The following is a 26,885-nucleotide window of genomic DNA, read 5'->3' as shown; positions in this document are numbered from 1 at the left end:
TGGTTGTTGCTTTTTAAACAATGTTGCAAAAGCCAGTCTCCTGCAGGTCTGTTAATCGGTTGTCATATTTTACATTGTTTCAAAAGCCAGAGCTACCAGGGCAGAGAATAGAAAGGAACAGACAAACACTGCTTTCAATAGCAATACATATACAAATAACATACAAATCATAGACAATGTGTAATGAATGTATATTGCAAAGTTGCTTAGAATTATGTTTTTTTTATTAGGCAAAACATTATTTTTTGGGTTTATTTGTCCTTTAAGGGATCCCTGAACACATTAAAACTGGCAGTAATCCCAGGGTTCCATTATGTCAATGGATGCACAGACTGGGGATACAAATTGTAGCATTTATGGGTACATGTGTAAATGGTGTCATGCTCAATTATGTATCCATGTTAGCACTTTACACTTTAAAATCATAAATGAGGCTTCAGACCTATTGAACAACAGGGCCTATAGGGTGTCCTTCAATAACAACTTGGTCCAGGGCAATTTGCAGTCTTAGTGCTTCCTTAGGATGACACCTGACCTGTAGTTTATAGATATAGGATGACCAGTATCTTTTTATCTTTGCTCTAGGAAAAATTGTCCATAAAACATTGACACAGCCACATGTTGACATTTTATGCTGTGCTCCCTTGACAAATGTCCTCAGCAATATTTTTTTATAGCGCACAATGTCATGTGCTGCCAAAGCTCAAACAAAATATGCCTTTAAGAAGAATGTTCCTCAAATATAGTTCTCACTCAAGAGTGAGCATTTTTACTATAGGCCTTCAGTGCTTTGTATTTATTACTAGTGACTTGGGTTCATATAACACAAGTCCTGTCTCAACCCGTCTTGCAATATGTATGCGCATGGGATATAATCTTGTAGGATGGACGTGGATTGGCCCAAAAGGACATACCAGCTAATGTACTGGTCAAGGTTTCTGCTGCTCAATCAGTAGTCAATTAATGTGGTGAATGCCTCTAATAGTTACTGGCTGACAAGATAGAGTGAAGTTCTAGATTTGTCTGAATTAGTGATGTGCAGGTTGATATGAAGCCCATGGTGACCCCTAGGCTGACCATCAGTTGGGCAGGTTTAGCTTGAAATTTGGCCAACTATTGTGGATTGATGTTGGATGTGTGTCAGACTGGGAAACGAACCTACTCTACTGCTGACGAAAATGTTGTGTCTTGGAACCAGAGGTGCACACAGCCGTAGCGTATAGAATGAGATAACATGGGTATGATTGGGATGCAAGTCCTACAATGGCAACATTTTGAGTGTTAGGTTGAGGTGCGGGTAAAGGTTTTGTGGGTTAAGGATGGGTGCAGGTTGAGGTTTTCTTGACCTGCACATCACTAGTCTTAATGACATACTGACACATATGTGTGACTTTGGTAAAATCTTCTCAGCTTGAGCAACATTCAGCTATTATAAAAGTTCATTTTCATTATCTCTTAAAAGGGCACATAATCGAAATAATATTCAGAAATTCTACCCAACGGAGTAATAAATATAATATGTGTATCTTTGTGTGTACTGATGCACAGTGCTACAACTGGCCCATGCAACAATAAACATTTTTAAATTCATGTCTTTCCTAGGATTATTTAACAACTCATAAATATGGCAATGCTGCACGAAATGATCTGTGGAACACACTTTCCAAGGTATTTATATAGCATTTCATGTCATTATTGATTATGTTAAGAGCAGACACATCAAGCTTTCACTAACTTTATAGTCAATATTAGTGATGGGCGAATTTATTCTCCAGGCGCAAATTCGCAACAATTTCCTGCGATTCGCCGCCGGCGAATAAATTCGCGAAATGCTAGCGTAAAAATTGGAAAAAAAAAACCAAAACAGACGCCGGCATCCAAAAAATAGACTCCGGTGTCCAAAAGAACAAGACTCTGCGTCAAAAAGTAGACGCCGCAGTTTCGCTAATTTTTTGCTGTTTCACGAATTTTGCGGGAAATTTGCAAAATTTTCCCGCAAAGCTAAATGGCCCAAATTCACCCATGACTAGTCAATATTCATTAATAATTGCATTCATCTTCCAAGTGTTCTCCCTTTAATAGCCAATTAAGAATGATAGCAGATTATTATATACACAGATCATGTGCGATAAAGTAATAGTGTATTTACTAACAGAAGATGGCATATTACTTGCCTCGGGTATGGCATTCTATGTAGATCTTATCATATGTAGCTATACTGGTAGTGTGTATGCAGAATGCCTCAAGTGAGCAGAATGAGCAAAAGTGCAGCTCCTACTTAAATAGTAAAATTCTTAGTAATATGTTATTCTTCATATATATATGTATAACTTCATAGAACAGTGTGTTGTTGCTTATTTTAAGGTTCTGAAGAATGAAGGTAAATTACTGAACATCCGGGAGGTGATGGATCAGTGGACACTTCAGATGGGCTATCCTGTAATAACAATCCTAAGAAATGAAACAACAGATGACATAATAACAATTACTCAGGAGCATTTCCTATACAACATAGATAAACGGAATAGAGACAAGGAGCTCAGAAATAAAAGGTACATTACAATTTACTTTTAGTCTTAGCGGCTTAAAAAAAGTCCTTTTTTTTTTCTGGTGCTAAAGGGGGAAACACCATTTTTAGTGGAAAAAAAATAAAAATGTAAGATTTACTGTATTATACCCAGAGGCTGCTAAAAGTTAAAATACGCTTCATATTAAACCTGCAAAAGTCATGTAGAAGTCAATGGCAGATGTCTCTTTTACAATTGGAAGATATCATGATCTGCTTCGTGCGAAAAATTAGCAAAACGCAATTTTTTACACCTGTGTCAATTTTGACACTCGCGTCAATTTTGCCGCCAGCGTTAAAGTCAATGGGCGTCTGAATAATGTTGACCCTCGCCGATTTTGACGCAAGCAACTTTTCGCCAACGCATTTTCGCAGCAGTCTCCAAATTTAGTTGCCCACGGCAAAACGCGGAAATTCACCATGATTTTTATGATTTACTTTTTATTTCTAAATTATACTGTATACATTTTATTATTGAACAAATGTTGTTTTTTTTTGCTGTAATATTGGTGTGGAGGCATCCATCTCAATGCTTTGTGCCTAATTCTGAGCTTTGAAAAGGTGCCAGCACTTCAGGATGGAACTGCCTTAAGACAGATATTGTTTCTCCCCTTCACATTGTATTTACCACGATTTACCACAACCTAGGTAATGCTCTCTAATCCCATGAGAATAGCACCCATGAGTAACCAAGCAGGAAAAAGCCATTTTTTTCCTGCTTGGGTGCTATTTTCAAGTCTATCAGCTTTAGCCCTGCAAACAAATCCTTCAGAAGAGGTGTCAAGTAGCTGCTATCTGGTTAGCTGCCCATTGTTCTTTTGTTAGGCTGCTGGGGAAGGAATGTAGGGGTGATATTAGTTCAACTTGTTGTGCAGCAGTAAAGAGTTACTGAAGTTTATCAGAGAAGTCACATGACCCAAGGCACTTCGGAAACTGACAATGTACTCATATGTCAAATTTTTTAATTAAATATAAAAAGTGAAAGTGAAACCTTAACCTTTTAAATTGTACTTTATATTACATATCTACAGTATGTGAAACTATATATTGTAATATTATATATATATTTTATGGTAGTTCTCAGGGTTGCAGCTGCCAGGTGCAGCAAAAATATAGTATGCTCTTTGTAGTTATAAGAGCTGAAATTATTATTTTTTTAAATCAGAATGCCTGCTCTGCTTGTGCAAAGAGCACAACTGTACTAGTGTTGAAAGCTATGCGGGGAGGGGGGGTCATTGGGAAGGCTGCCTCAAGGCAGCAAGGAGCACAGAACTGCTCCTGGTAGTTTTTTAAATGATAAACAAATGACTTATCCTTTTTTTACTTTTACAAAAAAAATGTAATTCTGATCAAAATCTACTCTTGAAGACAAATACATTGGACATTCTGAAAACAGTCATTTATCAATCAAAGCTATGCTAAGGAAAATGATACTGCCTTTGTGCCATTTACTGCTTCTTGGTATTAACGTGCAATATGCTGTCATGTCCTGCCTCAAGCACTGTACTATGTTTAATTTCCTTTCTTTTAAATTAATTCAAGCAGTACATCTATTTCTTGACAATTCTTGTCACCACATGATTCCTGAAAACTTTATAAGGCACCTCAATATTAAAACGGCATCTTTTGGATTATTTCATTTTTAAAACCTATTATTTCAGTTTGCCTCTTGCAATTTGTAGCGTGCTCATTTTAAAGCCATGAATGGCTACATTTAAACATCTTGTCACTAAACAGGATTCCTGGCTTGTTTATCTTTCTTCCTTGCTCAGTGAGAGTAATCACTTCAATTCCCATGTTTTTACTCAATTTTCTTTGTATTGCAGCTCGCTTTGGCAGATTCCATTAACGATTGCAGTAGGAAATACAAGTCACATTTCTCCCCAGGCAATTATATGGGTGTCTAACAAATCAGGTGAGAATGTACTAGCAGGTCTTGAAATACAAAAATCATATTGCCGAATATGAAATACAGTCTCAGAAAGGTTAACATGAGCTTCTTAAATAGTCTTAATGTTAGCCCACCTAAGAACCTGTTGCCAAATATTGATTTTTCACTTCCTGTAATGCTCTTAAGCAATTTCAATTTTCATTATTCTTTCTTTAATGTTTTTTGTAGTTTTTCTTTTATACTAAGTTCATTGTTGTTACTTTCATGTCTGTACATTTACATCTCTTTTCATACAGTATATACAAAAAAGAATTAGCAGACTTTACAATGGTTAACTTTGTATTAGTTTAGTGGAGAATATTCTTCACAATATGAATGTTTGAATGCACAAAATTTATTATAGACGATGTTAAATCTGACATGCACATTTCACTGGGATAGATTCCCAGAGTATACCTTTCCCTGTTTCTAGTGTTTCTTTGATTTATAGAATATTTTATCACTCAAGTGTCTGCCCCACCTAGGTGCATAACCATTAGGTCAGTCATTTTATTTGATGCTGTGGGGACTTATTGGCTATTAAAATCACTCTTGAAATTTGACCCTGATTAAGGGCAAGGCCAGATGTGGCGTTTTTACGTTGCGTTTTTAAAAAAGCTCAGTCGAGCGTAAGTACGCCACTGAAACCACACGCGCCCGTCAACATGCTTTTTCATGTGTTTCAGCATGTAGGTTTCTTTTCCCAACATGCACTTCTCATTACATAGTTACATAGTTACATAGTTAAATTGGGTTGAAAAAAGACAAAGTCCATCAAGTTCAACCCCTCCAAATGAAAACCCAGCATCCATACATACACCCCTCCCTACTTTTAATTAAATTCTATATACCCATACCTATACTAACTATAGAGCTTAGTATCACAATACATTGTTCTCGTTCCCCATAATTCCGCTGGCTAGAAATAAAAAATAGAGAATTTGGACGTCATATTTAAAATACGCTGCGTATTTACGTAAAGTGTGGTTTCAAACTTGCAGATTCCATAGAGTCTATTGATTTGGTAGTTTCTTGACATATTGCCATTTCTGCTGAAAAACGTCCCGTGGCGGATTTCGGCTTGCAAACGCCCTGTGAGAAATGCCATAGTGTGTTTTCCATTGGTTTCAGTGGTAGTGCAGTTTATGCATATTTACGCCCGACTGAAATTTTTTAAAAACATAACGTAAAAATGCCACGTCTGTCCTTGCCCTAAGGCTTTGGCTAGTAAAAAAGAAGACTTTGTGTGCCTTTTTAATTCTTAAAATCCCTCAGTATTACTCCCCTCGGTAACTAAAAATCAGATTGGATGGAGTGGTATTTTAAAATAGTCTTGAGAAATCATCCCCAGTTCTCCACAGCAATCATCTGATGTCCTCACCCCCTGTGATATATTAAAGATTGTTTTTATCATGTTGATTATCTATTGCATGTTCACTCATTAAAACTTCAACCATCTCAGTTTAATTTAATTTGATATGCTCAATCCCTCTATTAAAGGAGAATTATAGCTAAAAGAACAAGCTTTAAATTATATGCCTTATCTTTTGGGCTGTTCTACGGCATTTTATCTGTGAATAGCTGTACCTCCAAAGATGCTGCAGAAGCTCCCCATTTACTCTTCTGCTAATTTAAAGCAGATGTTCTAGGCTGCTCCTAGTTACCTGAGCCTGGGTATGCATACAATATGAATAAAATTCAAAATACAAGGCTGATTAGCAATTACTTTATTAAGGTTTGCTCTACCTGTACAGTACTGAAAATGAATGCATGTTGTGTGATCTGGTTAGTAATCATCTTTTTAGCATCAGCTTCTAAGGCAACCTTTCTTTTTGCTAATTATACCATGCTACCTCTTAGCATAGATTCTCAACAGTAATGTCATTGAAACTTAAAAGGTGGGGAGCTACTGTGGACACTAATGAAGATGTGTCATAACTGTTATAGGGCTGCTAAACCTCTGGGCTGGTGCAATAATTTTGATATAGAAAATTTAGCATTTCTAGCCGTGCTTATTTTTTGGCTTTAACTAACTTTAAATTAGCCTTTAAATAAAACAGAAATATGTCCATGTTTTTCTACCTTTTGACACTCTGCTCCCTAGACATGTTTTCCTTTTATTCAGAGTAACTATAATGACTATACATATCCCTCCATTACAGGTTTCCCTGCTGCAGTGCTTTCATCCATGTAGGGGGACACCCAATGTTTTATCTGCTCTCCTATTTTAATATGACACCAATGCATCGATTCATTGGCATTTCGGCATCTTTGTGCTTAAATTCCACAACAGCTTCTCTTTACCACCTACCCTATGGAAGGCAGTAAGGACAGAGCTGGCATGAATCCATGAATACTGCACTCTTGATCTTGTGCTGTCTGATTTAAGTTTTAGAGCAGCCAGTTCGGGCAGTGGTGATGTCTGCCCCATTAAATGACCCCATTGGTTGTTCATAGAGACACTCAGTTAAGAGGAAGACAACCCAGAAGGTTCATGTTCAGGAACCTTTAATTAACCCCTGCTACAACCTCTTAATCTTTAGCTTCCACAGCCATTCCCTTCTCATTTGGGGAGAAACCCTTTTAAATCAGCTTTTGAAGAAAAGCTTAGAGGATCTGCTGGACATTGTGTGTACTGTGGAATAAGGGAACATTTTGTTAATATCTTTCTATGACAACCAGCAGAAAAACCCCAATGCCTAAGCCTCAATGAGAGTCTCACCTGGGTAAATTTTTTTCTTTCTTTTTGTTAGGATGATTTTTCATCTACACAGTCCCCCATACCATTGTTTCTGACAGGAGGTTACATTTTTGAGACTTTTACTCTTTCTACTATCCTTTAAAGTAATATTGTAACTGAAAGAAATACTTTTGGAGTAATATTCATTGAATACTGAATTTGCTCCTAACTAGTGATGAGCAGATGTGTCCTGTTTTGTTTACGGCAAAAATGTACAAGTCACTAGGGCTGTTTTTCGCGGTGACTGTGCAACCTAATTTTTTCAGCTGCATATTTAACCAAGTCTTCCACAATTCAGAAAATTGCTTTCGACCTTAATTCATTGGCATTTTACCATCAAGAATATTATTAAGTCTTTCACTGTAAAACTGGTCCAGTTCTTTTGGATAGGCAACAGGAGAATGAGACACTAGGTATTGAGGACAGTCAAAAAAAAGTGCAAGTGCATACTTGATTTATGGGAAGGGTTCTGTTCCTGATTTAAAATCTTGAGTAGATGCTAGTGACACGTGTGCTCCATGTTTGTTTTTTTAACCCTGGGAACCCCTGGCTTGGGCTCCATTCCTCCATGCTCAAAATTGCTTTATTTCTTAAAGTTTCTGCCCATTTATCTCAGACACTGTGTTGTTTTGACTCATGCCTTTTGAACATTTACATTTCAACCTGCCTATCTCTACCCCTTGTCTGACCCTGACTACATTTATTCTTGGTATTGGAGTAGAAAGTTCCAGGACCCCAAAGACCAATAGTAGAAAGGCTTACAGAAGTGACATCGTCCAGACCCCTGTTTCTGACTGCAACTAAATGTTTTCCTTGTTCTTATCTCTACTCTCTATAAACATTTCTCTATTGGAATTCATTAAGTATAGTAGTGTCCTTGTTGGCATTGTAGTTCCATTGCCTGAAAAGGGTATAAGTGAAGACAAGTACTTTCAGGTCTCTACCTGATTGTGGAAGTGACTAACTACTGCTGATTTGGTTCCATTTACTGTTGTGACATTAATTCTGATAGCATATTTCATTATCTGCAAAAGCAGCCAAAACCTGTCATACCTATGTATTGATATGTGTGACAATATTTTTCTGCTTCACACACCCTGGAATATGTACCTATTACAAATTACTCCTAAGATCAAATGCTACACGTTTCAGGACAGAGAATACATACAAGCAATGCATATATTTAAACAACATCCTAATATAAGCACAGAATATTGAATAATGCATTTAAGCAATCATTCCTAAATAGACTATAATTATATATTTTTACATTTTTATTTCAGTGTAAGAGTAATCATATAATGATTTGCAACTCCTTACACAATGGTATACTTCAAATTATTTTGGCATTGTGAATTGTTTATTCAGTATTACTACACACCAACTAAAAATGAAGTACTTCCAATTTTGATTCTTCCAGGCATATGAATATTTATAACACTCAATAAACATTTTTTATTTGAATATAAACATTAAAATATAATCTCATTACATTCGTCGTGTGAAGAAGACAGTTTTCTCTGATTTTCTTTATTTGGAGGAGGTGGTTATTTATATTAGAACCCTTTACTTACCCTTTATTAACAAGTGTTCATATCTTCCCTGTACTTTTTAATTAGAGCAACATATTACATAAATAACAAACAGAAATGGATACTGTTTTGTCTGTTTACTTTTGCATTGAATGACCTTTCTCTAATTCTATAACCCATAGCAACTGGATATTTGATGTCATCATTCTGACTGCACTAGACCAGGCAAAGCTACCTAGAGATTAGTTGTTTTCAGGTCACTTGGTGGGGCTTATTTAAACCATGTTACTAAATAATGTTCATAAAAGGATGGAAAGAAATGTCATGGTTAATAACCTAAATACTTTGCTGCAATGTAAAACATAATTACAGCATAGCTCTGTTCAAGATTACTGGTTACGAATAAAACGTTAAAAGGTCTGACAGACTCTCTCGATAGTATTCAAATAAAATCTATACCTTGTGTCCTACATAGAAGCAGTAGTTAAAAGATTTGTACTGCATCACTATTAAACCAGAAACATGTTATGCTCTTCCATATTACTGGTTCCCATCTCAGGAGTACAATTTTCTGTCTTGATGCAGATTATCAAAGCATCAAATCATTATGCTTGAACTAAGAAAAAGATAAAAAGGCATCAATCACAAATATATTTTTACAAATATATAGCACTTTATAGTAGCCACAGGAGCTCCCCATCTTAGATTTTGATAGGAGTGTCAGTGGCACAAATCAGTGTGCTATGGGCAGCTGTTCAGAAACTAAGATTAGGGATTGTTACAAATCATTAAGCAGATAATGAGGGCCACCTATCAGAGAGGCAGAAGCTCCAGGACTGATTTTTAAAATTATGCAAATTTCACCTGATAACTTATTTTTGTGGAAATTCAGATTGTGTTTATGGTCCATTTTTGTATAATATACTAAACTAAATATGCTGATGTGAAAAGGGGGATATATTGCCATTAAAATGCAACAAAATTATCTTTGCTGTTACATACTTTGTTATTAAGAATAAGAGAGAGCACTGGTTTCAATGAGAAATCACTCATCTATACTGTTGTACTGTTACTGTATTCCAATGCAATTTTACTGGTTTAAAACCAGTCTCTTAATGTTGTCAAGCTTAGGTGTGGAGTGTACAGGTAGTGGTTGATTAATTTAACATATAATAATGATCTCCTCAGGCCCTAGGGGAAAAATGATCAAAAATAGAACTTAATTACTACTACTACTACTACTACACTACTTTGGCCTCTCAAACTCTGTAAGTTAAACTCCTTTTGAGTTTTCCAACTTTCTTTTTCTTTCCTTTTCAAATGAGGAATAGATGTAATTATATTCCCAAATTAATATTTAGTCATGTTCTGCATTGAACACTGTATGACACTCATTGTCATTTGCCTACAGATGTACTTAAGATCCCCTAAATATATAGCCTAGAAAGGTGCACCTTTACTTGTCTTAAGAATATGTTTTGCGGAGCTTCTACTTCTGGCAGCTTTGATCTTCACTTCAATGTTGTAGTATTTTATATTCCACAAATCCTAGATTTGATTAAAAATCTAATTTTTGATAATTGTTTTTCTGTACCCAGAAACCTTAGAGCAATGATGCCCCCAACTATGAGTAATTACTGTCAGGATTTTAAAGTGGCCACGCAACATTTATTTCAGTTTTCTTAGAATTCAGATTTCAGAATTCAAACACTTGGAACATTCATTAAAGATTTGGTCCAATCCAAACCCTAACTTGCATATGCAAATTAGTATTAAAAAAACACAAGCATGTTACACATGCCAAAAATTTCACATGTGAGCAGCATGCAAAAATGATTCTGATTTTCTTAGGGTTTGGATTGGCTTTGGCTAGGCACTTGGATTTGCCCGAATCGTGCTGGAAAGTCTTTAATTTGACCAAATCACTAACCTGGATCCATAGTTAATTATATTTATCATCATCATCATAGATATCATATGTTTAACATCTGTATTGGAAATGGTATTAGAGTTTTCCATTTGACTTTCTACATATAGCCTAGACCCCCCGTTTACTTGTTCCAGCAAGATTGGCAAATTTAATATTAATCTACCTTTATTTTATTGAAGGCTTAGGGATAGTTACACTCAACAATTTATATTAGATTTAATCAGTGGTCTGAAGATATGTGAAGGTTACTTAGAAATTTGACAACCAATTATGCATTTATTGTCCATGTGCAAGTAAAACTGGAGTTTATTTTATCTAGCAGTAGGTGCTAATATGTTAGCTACGTTACAGGTGCAATGCCCTCTATTCAGCTTGGAGACATCACCGTCCGCTTGATCATTTAGTATCCTCCACCTTATATGCTAATCAGACAAGGAATATAACATGTTGTTTTTCACCCAATAATGTACACCTTGTTACACCACAGTACTTAGTAACATTAAAGCTCAGTTATGACTTTTTGAATAAGCCCCAGGTCTCTCAAAAGCTCATATGAAAGATGCATCTGGTATCATTTAACAAAAGCACCCGCTATTAATTTTCAGAGGAGGAAGCAGCATCATGGATAATTTTGTTTATATTACTTGAACAATCTTAGTAATTGTACTTTGATGGAACACATAATTAAACAGGTCAAATTAGTAACATAAACTTTTATAGATTATATAATTCACAATGAATAGAGTAAGGCTGATAATTATTGAGGATGATCTAAGACAAACATTTCCCCTATATCTAGTATAGGTAAATCTAAAAACAACTGGACTTGCTGAGTAATCAATGAAGACGTTTCACTACTCATCCGAGCAACTTCTTCAGTTCAACTGACTGGTGTGGGAAGTTCTCGGCAGAGAACTTCCCACACAGAGGCAGGGGAAACCATCCCTGAACAGAGGCGGGGGCCTTTGACACCACCTGTCAGCTACATACAGTGCTGTACCCCGGCGGTTTCAGAACACTTCACACGTCCATTCATGCAACTCTCACAAGTAACACCTCTTTCTAGGAGTTGCATTGGATAATCCTATCACAGCAACTACACAGAATCTACACCTCTGTGAATTTCTTCAGATGTCACCTTTGAAGAGTTACAATGTGCCATTGTGATTGGATTAGTGGAAGAGTTTATATGCCGAGAATTTCCCACACCAGTCAGTTGAACTGAAGAATGTGCTAGCGAAGTGGACCTACTCTAGCGCTACTTCGCACCCTGACACCAGACGAAGTTGCGCTATGGCGAATGGACGTAACTACGCTAATTCCTCTTGCGCCAGACTTGCTTTCGCCTTGCGAAGTGCAATAGAGTAGATAGTTTTGCTTCAAAAAAAAGTTGACATTTTTTTCTATGTCCCAAAAAACTCTGGCGTCTTTTACTTTTTTAAGGGTGATAGGCTGAAAAGGACCGTAAATTTTTTTGGGGGTACCCTCCTTTCCCCCTACATTTCCTAACATATGGCAGCTAAACTATACAGTGTGCACATGTATAGGGCAAAATAACAACTCTATTTTATTTTATGAAGCTTTCCCAGGCTTGTGTTGTGTAATGTATTTGCTGCCACATATACGTCCATTGTACTTTAACTTGGTGCCGTAAGCAAATTAGGCATCACTAGCGTAACTTCGCTTTCCTTGACGAATTAATGCTAGCGCAACTTCGCTACCTTTCGCCTCCCTGAGCGCAACTTCCGATTTTAGTGAATTAGGGGCGCCCTGGCTAAGTGGGGCGAAGGGGTCGCTAGCGTATTTTCACCATTTAGTGAATTTGCTCCAATGTCTTATGAGTCAAAAGGTAAGATTTAATGGGTATTTTAAGCAATATAAACAATAAACAATATTATGTCCAAGCACAAAGTATACTTTGAGTTTACAGATCTTCTGTGAGGATATTTTCAGTCACAGGCAAAACCCGAAAAAATATTTTTTCACATTTGGGGGAACATGATGTCAAAGGAACATTTTATAGGGGTTTTTCCTTAATACTGTGTTTAAAATTACACACAAATGAATTGCAGGAAATTAAATCCCTGCATACATATTGAATGCTATCTTGGAAATCATCCCCAGCATATTAATTTTTGTTTGACGTTTCACATTGACTTTTGCGTATTTCAACATGTTATATGATGTGGCCACTACTTCCATTTTTTCTGAAAGGCACAGCAGTGCACTTCAAATGGACTTGATTTAATAAAACATTTCATTGTTTAATTGCTTCATATTCAACCATTTTATTATCATTTTTATAGTAAAGACTACACATCAAAAATAAAGGTTTACTAAGCTTCAATGAAATGAGTTGCACATCTTATAGCATCTAATGATATTACATTGCACATCTCAGTTTCATCAATTTAAATCTTAAACATTTCCTGTTCATTTAAAGTAGGCTCAGAAAATCATCTTTTCAATATGCAATGCAGTCATTGCTTACCTGTTTTCTTTATGCAGTTGTTTTTAATTACATAAAACCCTGTGATCCAACACATTTTTAAAAGAAATTACATTTGTTAATTATGATCATAAATAATATCCCCTTGACACAAGCCCTTTTAAAGATTTATATAGAGAAATAATCGGTAGTTTTTTCACATAATTAGCTTTACAATATTTACAGTGGAAATACATTATTTAGAGAAATGCTTTACTCACACTCTATATTGAACTAATACTTAAAGTAATCAACATTTGCATTCATTTAAAATTTTCAAGACATAATTTGCACCGTGTCGCCGAAAAATTCGCGAATTTCGGCATCGGCGCCCGTTTTTTTACGCCGGCGCCCGTTTTTGACGCCGGCGATTTTTCGCGGGCGTTTCGCGAATTTATTCGCTGCCAGTGGATCGCGCAAATTCGCAGCGAATTCGCACATGGCGAATAAATTCGCCCATCACTACTTATGACCACCCTAGAAACCTACATGTAATAAGTACGATGTTACATTCTGTTTGTTGTAGGGGTCTGATGCACTATAGCAGAGGGTCAAGTGTAATTTGCTATTTTCTATTAAATGTGTTTGATGACTTTCTTCACTGTTTGACCACCCTAGACCCCTCTATATAATATCAGAGAGTCAGGGGAAATATGCCTTTTTCTAATTTTCATGATTCCAGTGTCACAGACAACATTATTGCTCCTTATAGTCTGATAAAGAGACTAAATCTGATAGACTGTTTTTCTCTAACATTCTGTTGAATGTTGTATTAACCATTTAGTGCAATAGTTTATAGAACCCATGGTGCAGACATGGTACCAACATATTGGCACCATAGATTCTGTATTTACTGGTTACAAGTAATCCTACGGAAAACCCTAACGTGCTGTGCTGGTTACAGCCATCGTTGCTAACATTTAAAGTGTTAATAAAATCTTTGCTAACACATGGTTCATATACATAGCCTCCCTCCCACACCCAATCTGATTCACACATTTCAACAAACCACAAGGTATGACACAGAACTGCTGAAACACCCACCCACTTCTAGACAGGGTCAGACTGGGCCAGGAAAAAACCTGGTGGACCCTGTCTCTTTTGGGCCCTGTGGGCCCAGACCTGCTGCCTACATTGCTGTTCGCCGTGCCTCCCTTCCTGACCCGACGTGTAGGAAAAAGGTACACGCACACACAGGGGTGTGTGCGGTGGTGACAGAGGGTGCTTTGTGGCTGGGGGGCCCGGGGTATGGTGTGGGGGCCCCTGCGGCCAGGCCCGGATTTGTGGATAGGCCACCTAGGCCCGGGCCTAGGGCGGCAGGATTTTAGGAGGGTGGCATGGTGCCCAACCACACCGACATTGGTTCAAAAACACTGGGGATGCGCTGGGGATACAATAATTTTTTACATTTCCCATGTGCTAATCCCCATTGCTCCAGTCCAGATGATGAAAATATGCACGAATAAAGGGGAGGAGACAGGGGTGACGAACGGCATTGGGCCAAGGGGCGCCCACTATGTAAATCCGGCCCTGCCTGCGGCTGCAGGCCCGGTGGGCCCTGGGTCCCCCGGTCCAACACTGCTTCTAGAACTCCTATTAAACCCACTTCTCATAGAAGCATCCAAATATACTCAATGCCTATATCAAGAAAGAGGAGAATCAGACCATTCATACCCCCAGGAGTCACTGTGTAAACATACTGGCAACTTACCTGCACTGAAAGTCCATTTCTCTGTAAAGTCTCTTTTGATAGCATTGGATTGAGCAATAAGTTATGTATGTTATTATTAATTTGTGAACACCTGAAAAATTTTATTCGTTTTAGGAAAGGCGGTATAAAGGCTACAGTGCAAAAGATACACAGCATAAAGCGAACGTATTTACTAAAAGAAGCAAATATTAATTTGCAATTACTCCGTTTTTACCAACAATGCAATAGTTTCCCTATGAATTCCAATGAAAATCAGCACAAGATTTTGCATTGTCATATAGAATTGACTGATTTATAATTACATGCCCAGATTTTCCAAGACCGCTGGAAGAACATCACCTAGATACCTTATAAACAAATAATTTTAAAAAGCAGTAATATTATGAGTGTTTCCATTAGCTGATTTTACTGGTGTGTTCTACTCTAAGAATGAGCATTCTTGAAGCCGTGGCGTATACTGTATATCTTAGTAACACTTATTAACACCTATTATTAGTAACATTTGAGGAGGTTTCATTTCAGTGTTTGGCTGGCTGCATTCATTTATGTATTGTACATGGTTGTGTTCTATTTTCCATGTTTTCCACTTTTCCTTTAGGTTAGCACCAATGTATATAATGCTTTCAAAAGATCTTTATACTTTCCACTATTTTTAAAGGTTTTCTAGCTTGGTAGGCTTACCTGCAGTGCATGTCTCAGGATAACCTGGCAGGGGAACAAGCAGTTCAATAAGTAGATACGCAGGTAATTCACATTGAACCACCTGCGCTTATGTGTATTTTGAGAAAACATACCCTGCTGGGAGTCCTGGAAAAAGACATGGATTCACTCTTATTACATTTTTCTGTCATTTAGTAGTATTTTGACAGAATTACATGAATTTGTGTTTAAAAGCAGTAACACTGACAAAAATGTAATTCATACCAAAAAAGAATTACAGAAAGCAATTAAGGTGAATTATAAAATGTCTTATTAACCTTAAGAAAACACACTGGGCATTTTTATTGTTAGATTTAACATTGCTTTCACATTATATCATAAGTGAAGAAAAAACATGTTTTTAGGAAATCTTCCCATGTTTATGTTTGTTTATTCACATGAACAACATTCATCATAGTTTGTCCCATATTTTATTAGCAGGGACAAATTGAATTTTCTGAAAATGTTCTCATGTTCAGTATTGGGGAAAAATGTTAATTGAGATGTACTACCCGTCTAAGTTGTAATATTGATAATTTTTTTGGAATTTCAAACATTTTCAATATCTCAGTTGACTGACAGAATCTGGAGAAGTTTTATGTTTTTGGGCCTTTGGATAAAAGGTTTTTACCTTCCCAAAGACTGATAACACTTTCTGGAGAAATAAAATGGAGCAAAGCTTTGATAAATTAACTAGATTGGTAAAATGTTTGTGATTTCAGAGAAAAATATAACTTGGAAGGTTGGCACTGTATTTCACTTAAAAGTGAACAGCATAGAAAAGTATTACATTCCAATGCAAAATTACTACAAAAAAACCCTTAGTGCCTACAGTATTTTGGGAAAGATTTAAAATGACAAGAAGCAGTAAAATAGCACTATTCGAGACCCATTTAATAATTTCTTGTTTGCTATTTCTTCAGAATACCACCAAATTCCTTCTTTGGATGAAAATAATTGGGTCATGGGAAACCTTGATCAAATTGGCTATTTCAGGGTTAACTATGATGTCCGGAACTGGAGATTACTAATTGATCAGTTAATGAGGAACTCTGAGGTACTGTAAGTTCGTGTTAAGTCTGCTTTTGCAAAATTTGTTTCGATCCAAAACACCCACTTGGCCTTTTAATCCTTAATGCCTCAATTTTTCTCATAGGTCATTTCTGTCAGTAATCGAGCTGGACTGATTGATGATGCTTTCAATTTGGCAAGGTATGTTTTCTTGCAGATGTCCAATTTAATGCGCACTGCTTGAAACTTCCAGTCACAGAAGGGTTTGCTTCTTTAAAGCTTTTATGTTATGTATATGTTTTTCACACTTGAAAAATCATACTTTATCTATTAATGTTGCCCATGAAAAATATTTTCTTCATTCCTCTTTTCACCTGTGTCCACTATTTCACTGCTTCTTTCTTTGCACAGCTTTAGAGCATTTCTGTGGTAGTTTTTTCAGACATTTAATAATTTATTCCCATTGTTTTTGCAAATAAACTCATTAAAAAATAACCATGTTTCCATAAACATTTTTTCTTGAAGAGCAGTTCCTAGTTCATCAGTACATTTTTGGTTTTTTTTGCAGTTACACTTCCTAATATTTTTAACATTTTAATTTTAAATTATAAAATTGAAAATAGCCCTCTCTGTGATAAATTTGCACAAAATATTGTATTGTAAAATACAGTATTTTTTTTGTATTTCTAGCAAGCTATTTGGAGACTGGTTTTAAACAAGATTTTTCTATTTCACTGATACTGTTATTTTTAATTTGCATGTTTGCATAATGATAATACCAGAATTGAAATCATGTACTCAAAGACACAGTGATATTTAAGGTTTAATGGGAATTTGGTTCTTACTGTCATATGTGTTTAACCGTCATATGTGTTTTTATTACAAAAAACATTAGTGTAACTTCTTATAGTTTTTGGCCTTGGTATGGTTTGAATCAGTAGCCTCCTTTGTATGGTTTACCATTCTGATTACTTTCTAATTTCTGACAATTGTAATCCTAGGAGTAGCCATTAACAATTGTATCTTTCTACTTGTACCTGGCCACGCTTTTCTGGTTTGCAGTATATATTTTGTTATTGTTCTATGTTTTTCTGGTATTGTAACCACTGAAGTTTCTTTTTGAAGTCTTTCTCAAACTTTCCTTATTAGCAACTCTAGTCTTTTTCTGTTTTGAACATATTGAATGGCTCCCTCTTTGAAACAAAGTACAAATCACAAAGGAGTGATTATTTGCATTTATCATTGTTGGGTATTTACCATTTGTCACTTGAATGTGCTTGAAAAATGTCACGTAAGTAGCATGGTAGAAAGATTTCTTTGTAAACAAATATCTGCCCATTGGTTTAAATGGATCTTTGCAAGTTTGTGCTCTCAATTTTGTTGCATCGGCAAAATGAAATTCCCTAGCAAGCAAATGGTTAATTCTGTTCCCTTGCTTGTCTCTCAGAAGAGGCTTTTTATAGTCGTGATCACCTGACCTCCTTGCCTAAGCTACAGGTTTTATGAAAAGGGGTTAGTCTCTAGTAATCCGTGTTCTGAGAAATCTAGTAATTCTGCTGCTATTATGTGAGAATTGGGTGCAGTCTTGGAGACCTTGGGGCAGATTTACTAAAGGGCGAAATGGCCGCTAGCGAAAATTCACCAAAACGGCAATTTGCAAGGACATCGCCAATTTACTACAAGGCATAGAGGAAATAGCGAAAGAGCTCAGAGCTAACAAAGTTTTGCAGCCTTTTACCAGGCAAATTTTTGTTCATGCAAACAATAATTACTCCGCAAATTCCTTTTCCCAGAGTCTGCTTCACCAGGTTATACCTGGCGAACTGATAAGATGAAGGTACATCCTAAACAATCTTATGTCAGTGACATCATATCCTGTATGCCGAAAAGTCATACAAAAGGCAAAACGCTGGTGTTTGGGATTATGTTTAAAAGTTGTAACTGTTAAATACATATTTTTTAGAATTTTTAACTATTTGAAGCTCATGCCACATTTGCTTTAGGTTGGGCTCATGTCTAGTACTATAGAGGATCTCTTTTGTCTTTATTTTGCTGCCTTGGACATTTTTAATAATAAGTGGTCACTTCAAGCAATTTCACCATCACTAATAAAGACATATATTTGACCTATATGTACACGCTCCCATTTTAAATTGATGTAAGCATAAGTGTGTTAACGAAGTTTCGATAGGAAGAAAGTGAAAAGTGAAAGTTCGCTTAGAATTGCCCATGCTGAAGATTTTTCACTTGTGAAACCTCGCCAGCGTTTGTCTGCCAAGGCATAACTTTGCATTTTTGATAAATAAGCATACTGTATGTGCTGCGAATTAACACTTGACAAAGTTGTGAAAAGTGTGGTGGAGCCTTCCGCGGTGAAAATTCACCCTTTTGTTAATTTGCCCCCTTGACTCTAGTTTTCAGGTGGTTGCTGCTATTTGTGTTTGTGAAGTTGTTACTTTGATAATTCATTGCCAGATCCCCAAAATCACAGCACTCACAACAATGTGGATATTCTTGCCTGGGTGCGTGCCACCAGTACACATACGATCCTCCAATGAAGAAGCCGCACTCACAGGTCTTGTATATATATAAAAATATATACATATATTTTTATATTTCTATATATATATCATGTACATTTTACATTCAATGGGCCTTTCAAATAAAACAGGACTGGTAATTTAGTGTCCAAATAAATAATGAAAGATCAGAGTTCATCAAATAACACTTTTTTTTTTAAATCAATGATCGGTTTATCTGATGTGTTACTGAATGTGTGTGTCAAGTTAGAAAGAGTTTGAAAACATCAAGCCATACAATGACTGGGAAATAAACACACTCCCCACCCCCTTTATGCTTTTAGCCACTAAACACGTAGATATCTAGTCACCTTGGAAACATCACCTTTTAGGAAAAGTAATTTGGTAAATATCCTTCTGAAGTGAAACCCCCATATATACTGAAAATAATGAATCAGTCAGTCAGTGTTATATTCACTAGGTATGAGACAAATGGTCTATGTAAAATTTGGCAAATATTCACCGAAATGTGTTGAAGGCTATGAGTGACAACATTTCTTTTGACGAACGACTAACTTTTGGTGGGCGACACATTTTTTCACCCATTAGAGTTCAAGAGCTTTGTTTTTGCTGGCAAAAAATTTTGCTTATCACTATCTAAAACACTGTTTCTGTTTCATATGTTTGTTGTTCAATAATATTTAAGTTACCAAAAATAAGAAAGATTTGGAAATGGATTCTCCGCTTGTAGCATTTATAAAACAATGTTTGTTTATATAGAAATACTATATTATTGTTAGTATATCCCCTATACTGTGTACAATTCTAAAGTAAAATAAAAATGTATAGTTATGTGATGCTGTATCTGTTGGTCTGTTGGCTAATTATTACACATGTAGCCATATTACAAATGTGTAACCAGTAAGTATATAATATATAATGTAATTAATGCAAGTTTTTATTTTTACTGTTTTTGCCTTAGCTACAGTATAATGAGTGATTTGGCAATGGCAAGTTTAGTGTAAATTTGACATGATCTAGATTAGCTGTCTTGTTAAAAATGGCTATAAATCTGGTTTCTCAGGAAAATATGTTTAGTTTTAGTAGCAGCAGCATGATGACATTAATCTACCATGATGATGTTTCACTGGAACATAACATAAGAGCTCATAACAAGAGATGAGTGAGCTGTTTAAGTAAAACATGAAACTCATAAAGATTAGAGCATTTCACAAAATTTGACAAGATTTGTCATAAATTGCTAGGTGTATCTGCCATTTTTAAAAAGTATAGGAAGCAAATCCTTTGAAAGGGTTCTAAATAGATTGTCTAACTATGCACATGCAGGGGCAGAATGTTGACTGTACTCATGGAGGGTGGTGGTGGAGTCATGTAGGCATATCCTTTCCCACCCTATACCCACCCCTTAAATGACAAGTTATTCAGCTGCACAAGTTAGGGAGTGGCAGTAAACACTGACTATATTAGGGCCCTATACTTATACCTTTCCTGTGGCTACTGATACAAAGAGACCTGACATGCAACTGACAATTCTGTTCTCTGTATGTAGCACTGGATATCTTGTGCAGTGCAAGGTGCAGACCACAGCCAGACCCTAGGGCCTAGACAGTGCTGCTTAGTGCACTCCACTTCTTGGACTTCTTGTGAGCAATCAACAAGCAGTCTGTGTGCCCTTTCCTTTTGTATTCTGGCATCAAACTTTGGAATGGAGCAGTCTGGGATGCAATTAAATTAATAATGAATACATTAGTATATTCCATACATACAGTATAGTCATAATGTATATGGGAGAACTTCCTGATCAACTCTTGCCATGTAGAGCCACTTGAACCCTGCTGCGGTAATTCTACTGGAAACTGGACTGTTGTTTGTAATACAGTATACATGACAACTCAATGTTCTTCCAGTTTATATTACAGATTAATGGAGCTATGCTTTTGACCCTTATAAACTTCTAAAATTCTAATTCTGTATGAAACAGATTTGATTACTTTTGCTGTTGTGAATTGCCCTTCAACTATTAGTTTCTAACGTGATGGGACATTTTGTGCTTTAAAACTTTTCCTGTTCTATGTATTTTATCCGCTTCATTCCCCTTGTGGAGAGTTCTGGTACCCTTATCATTTTTTAATTAAAACAAATTAAATGTTAGGTATTGTACAGACAGTTTGTGTTTATAAAGCAGCATTCACAATATCATTCTGTCCTGATAAAGTCACTTTAAATGTTTGCTAATAGGCTTCAATGTCCCACAGCATATTATCATTGAATTCCCAATGAGACTGACATAAGAGCTGACTCATACAAACTGATGTTTCTCATAGCAGCGACACTGCATTAACATTTATGCTGCCTCCTATCCAGCATTAAACAGCAGGTTGTAATAAATAGGAAAACATGATTTAATTTTACATGAGTGTAAACACATTTTTTATATCACACCATTTGTAATGTTTTCACCTTAGCATATCTTTAGCAGCAAGCTATATATATATATATATATATATATATATATATATATATATATATACAAATATTAACAAACCACACTCCAGGGTCTTTGTCCTCTGTGCAAAAAGGTGAGACTTTATTTCAACGTTTCGGCTCCATAATTCGGGCCGTCATCAGGAAGTCCTGATGACGGCCCGAATTATGGAGCCGAAACGTTGAAATAAAGTCTCACCTTTTTGCACAGAGGACAAAGACCCTGGAGTGCGGTTTGTTAATATTTGTATATATAATTTTGTGGAAGCCTGCACCCAGGCATTGGACCAAGTTGGTTGGGAGTGCACCAGGCCGGATCTGTTTATATATATATATATATATATATATATATATATATATATATATATATATATATATATATATATATATATATATATATATATATATATATATAATTTGGTTTAACCAATAATATAATTTGTGAGGTTTACACTGCTAAAATTAGCTTCATTTCAAGTCTCAACACAAAATTATATATAATAATGGGATGCAGGTTTTGTTTATCACAATGCATGTATACTCTCTCCTGGTAAATCCACTCTCTCAAAGTAATGAAAGGGTTTGTTGCACATTTGCAGAAATTATTCTAGAGATTCTCATTTGAGTTATAATTTTGCCTTAGCAAATATGCCACCGTTTGGTACTTTCTCCCTAGAGGGAAAAATGAACAAACTAAGATATATCCCTAAGTTCAGCAGCTTGTTTTAGAGAACAATTGAAGGTCAGAAATGCTGTGGAATATATTGAGGCTTAATTCTGTCTCTGTCTGTCTCATTAGTAGCTCATGCAGTTTGAAAATATATTGCTAAGAGGTCAAGTATTTCTAGAGAGAGCACCTCAGACAGAATTGTATTTATAACATTCTTTTATTCATAGGGTGAATTCTCTCTTTTATACCGTCAAACATCCATGGGAATTTAATAACATAATACATTATTTCTGTGCTCTCAAATTGGAAAAAGTTGTCTTTTTTTTAGAAAACCATTATGTACTGTTATGAAAAAGTTATTATCTATATAGGGTATTAGAGCCAAAGCGTTAGGACTGTATTACATTGTATTAATACCAAATGACAGGCACTGTTTGCTCACAGAGCAACTTGCAATTCCAGTGTGAGGTAGAAAATGAATAGCAAAATTAAGTCACACTTCTACTCATTATATAAAAAAACAAGTATAAAGTAATTCACCACAGATAAAATCATTTGGGCTAAAGTCCTGGATCAGGCTTGGGTACCAGTTATCCACCAAAAAGCTGGTATTTAGCATTTTGTGTGTAGGACTTGTAGATGCAGTTATGGGTGTGGATTGGCAGGTCCATAAGTCGTGGGTCTTAATACAAACAGTATTTACTTATTTTTCTTTATTCCCCCTATGACTTCTGATGATGTCACTTCTGATTAGCAGTGATGTCACTTCTAGTTTGTGATGATGTGACTTTTGGTTTCATTTGGCCAGTAGGTAGCGGGTTGAGTTGCAGATAACACAGCTCAATATTGTCCACCTCCAGATGCTTTCAATGTGTGGCCAGCTTATCTATTTCTCGTATTCACATTATTTTCATCACACAATCTACCATGTTTTCTACAGTATCTCACACATTTTCATCTACCATCTCTGTCTATCTCACACACATATACATGAAGACCCTACCTTCATGCTAAAAATCTTGATTGCATCTAAAAGCAGATGGAAACAGATCTCTCTGTCTCTGTTTGTCACTGAGCAGCTGCTTCTGGTGTTCAGTATTATCAGCTATAATCCATTTTCTTACTTTCCAGATTGTATATAAAAAGCAGTGCCTTTTTCATGATAGATTTTAGAAGCAAAGTACAAAAATTAATCTCTGGCTTGTTCATTGGACCTTTCTCAATGCAGTGATTTTTAATAATTCTCCTACATAAAACTATTGAGAATTCTTTTTAAATATGACTTTTCTGCAAGTAATACTTAACATTCACTTATTTGTTCACTAATTTTACAGAGCTGGATATCTGACTCAGAATATTCCCCTGGAGATTATCAGATACCTTTCTGAAGAGAAGGATTTTCTTCCCTGGCATGCAGCAAGCCGAGCTCTTTATCCTCTAGATAAATTGCTGGACCGAACGGAGGACTACAGTATATTCAGTGTAAAAGATAAACTATTTTCTACTGTAAAGCAATGACCTCAGCTTCACTGGTTGAGAAAACTTCCCTTGTTTAATTTCCTACAAAGTTATTTTCTGGAAAGGCTAGTTCTGCACATTTTCTGCTATTTAGATGTAGTTTTTCAAATGAATCATTACTTTTAAATTTGTTTAATGGGAAAAAAAGTTGGCATGGTTCTTAAATATATACTTTGGAAGGCTAGAATAAATGTATTAAATCAAAAGTTATACTTTAATCTAGGCAATTGTGTGTATATTTTATAACACCACAAGAGGAAATGAATATATCTTAAATTAATGAATATATGTACTTATACAAGTATTGTTTTAATTGATGTACTTTAAATTTATAATACAGAACATAGTAATGGTATAGGGTCCACTTCATATATTGCCACCCGTAGTTACAAACAGCTTTTTTCTCTTGCTGCCTCCAATTCTTATTCTACAGCTGCAATCTAAAAATATATGTATGACATATATTCTTCTGCCATAACTGGGACACTGGCCACAGAGAAGGTTACTGGTTAAATTAAGGAATTTTGGCCTGGAACATAGTATTTGTACTTGTATAGAGAACTGGCTAAAATATAGGGGCAAATTCACTAAGAGCGGAATCGCCGAACGCTAGCGTTAATTCGCTAGCGTTTGGCATTTTCGTTACTGCGCAAATTCACTAACGAACGCTGGCGTAGTTTCACTAGTGTTACTTCGCACCCTTACGCCTGGCGAATTTTCGCTAGCGACGTAAATACGCAAATTCACTAACGCGCGCAGTGTACTGAACGCTACCTTTTACGCTAGACTTCCTTCGCCACCTCAGACCAGGCGAAGCGCAATAGAGTAGATAGGGATTGCTTCAAAAAAAGCTGGCGTGTTTTCTACATTATGGGTGATAGGCTGAAAAAGATCGAATTTTTTTTTGGGGCTCCCCTCCTTCCCTCCTACATTTCCTGACTCATGGCAACTTACCTAGACAGTGGGCACATGTGTAGGGCAAAATAAGTTTTTTATTTGATGTTTTGAAGGTTTTCTAGCCATTTGTAGTGCTGATACGTATTCCTCCATTGAAATTTGAATTTGGCGCCGTATGCAAATTAGCCTTCGCTAGCGTAACTTCGCTTCACTTAGCGAATCAACGCAAGCGCAACTTCGAAATCTTTCGCTACCCCTGTGCGCAACTTCGGATTTTAGTGAATTTGCGGAGCGCTGGCGAAACTACGCCTGGCGAAGTGTGGCGAAGTGCGGCAAAGTGCGGCGAAGAACTACGAATGTTAGTGAATTTGCCCCTTAGACTACAAAGAGTGGTGGTAAATGGAACATTTTCTTATTGGACCAGTGTTGTTAGTGGAGTACCGCAGGGCTCTGTACTAGATCCCTTGCTTTTCAACTTGCTTTTCAACTTGTTTATCAATGAAGATGGGCAATGAAAGTACTGTTTCTATTTTTGCAGATGATACTAAATTGTGCAGAACTATAGGTTCCATGCAGGATGCTGCCACTTTGCAAAGTGATTTGTCTAAACTGGAAAACTGGGCAGCAAACTGGAAAATGAGGTTCAATGTAGATAAATACAAGGTTATGCACTTTGGCAAAAATAATATAAATGCAAGTTATACACTAAATGGCAGTGTGTTGGGAGTTTCCTTAAATGAGAAGGATCTAGGGGTCTTTGTAGATAACACGTTGTCTAATTCTGGGCAGTGTCATTCTGTGGCTACTAAAGCAAATAAAGTTCTGTCTTGCATAAAAAAGGGCATTAACTCAAGGGATGAAAACATAATTATGCCTCTTTATAGGTCCCTGGTGAGACCTCATCTGGAGTATGCAGTGCAGTTTTGGACTCCAGTCCTTAAGATGAATATAAATGAGCTGGAGAGAGTGCAGAGATGTGCAACTAAACTGGTTAGAGGGATGGAAGACTTAAATTGTGAGGGTAGACTGTCAAGGTTGGGGTTGTTTTCTCTGGAAAAAAGGGAACCTGGCATGGATTGAAGAGAGCTGGGCCTGGGCCTGGTGGTAACTTGTGCAAACCAACTGAAAACCAGACGACTGCTGGGCTTATTTTATGCTTCCTGCTGGCACAAACAGGTGCAGATCATCTGGGGCAATAATCTTGCTGCTGTTGGCTTCTAGCCTGGCACATATTGAAAGGGGGAATATTTTGCTGGCTGGCACAGATATGGGGCATTATTTGGCTGCTGTCTGCCACAGGTATTAATTTGGGGGCAATATTTGGCTGTTGGCTGGCACAGGTATTGATTTGGGGGCAATATTTAGCTGCTGGCTGGCACAGGTATTAATTTGGGGGCAATATTTGGCTGTTGGCTGGTACAGATATGGGGAAATATTTCAGCTGTTGGCTGGCACAGGTGCTAATTTGGGGGCAATATTTGGCTGTTGGCTGGCACAGGTATTAATTTGGGGGCAATATTTGGCTGGTGGCTGGTATAGATATGGGGCAATATGTTGACTGACACAGGTGCAGACTTGGGGGCAATATGTTGACTACTGTTGGCACAGGCACAAATTTCTGGGGCAATATTTTGGCTGCTGGCTGGCACAGGTACAGATTTGGGGGCAATATTTTGGGTGCTGTTGGCACAGATTTGGGGTGCAATATTTTGTCTGCTGGCTGGCACAAGCACTTTGTTAAACAGGATAAAATGATCCTACTGTTTTGGTTTTGACATTTTTTAGTGTACGTTGTTTTTGTTGGTTAACATTACATATTTATACAAAGCGCAAGTTTCATTCATGTGTTGTAAGCTTTCTTTATTAAAAAAAAACATAATAGTAAGGTGGGAAATGGTCAGGGGGGGGCGCTGATTGAAGCCCTTTCCTAGGGTGCCAAACTACCTTGGCCCGGCCCTGATTAGAGGAAATTATAGACAAATAGCAGGGGACCTTTTTACCCATAAAGTGGATCATCATACCAGAGGCCACCACTTTAGACTAGAAGAAAAGAACTTAAATTTGAAGCAACGTAGGGGGTTCTTCACAGTGAGGACAGTGAGGTTGTGGAATGCACTGCTAGGTGATATTGTGATGGCTGATTCGGTTAATGCCTTTAAGAGAGGCTTG

At 36.6% G+C, this 26,885-nt stretch overlaps 1 protein-coding gene across 1 annotated transcript in view; it reads left to right on the top strand.

Moving 5' to 3' along the window:
• trhde.S (thyrotropin releasing hormone degrading enzyme S homeolog) overlaps positions 1-26,885 on the top strand; it is a 303,766-nt gene that overhangs the window by 238,825 nt on the left and 38,056 nt on the right. The window contains exons 8-13 of the mRNA XM_018255948.2: positions 1,603-1,668; positions 2,365-2,552; positions 4,393-4,481; positions 16,520-16,653; positions 16,753-16,808; positions 23,636-23,783. Coding sequence (XP_018111437.1) covers positions 1,603-1,668; positions 2,365-2,552; positions 4,393-4,481; positions 16,520-16,653; positions 16,753-16,808; positions 23,636-23,783 — 681 coding nt within the window. The remainder of the gene's footprint in view (positions 1-1,602; positions 1,669-2,364; positions 2,553-4,392; positions 4,482-16,519; positions 16,654-16,752; positions 16,809-23,635; positions 23,784-26,885) is intronic.

This window comes from Xenopus laevis, chromosome 3S (genome assembly GCF_017654675.1).
Source record: "Xenopus laevis strain J_2021 chromosome 3S, Xenopus_laevis_v10.1, whole genome shotgun sequence".
Lineage (NCBI taxonomy): Eukaryota > Metazoa > Chordata > Amphibia > Anura > Pipidae > Xenopus > Xenopus laevis.
This window is presented reverse-complemented; position numbering and strand designations above follow the sequence as displayed.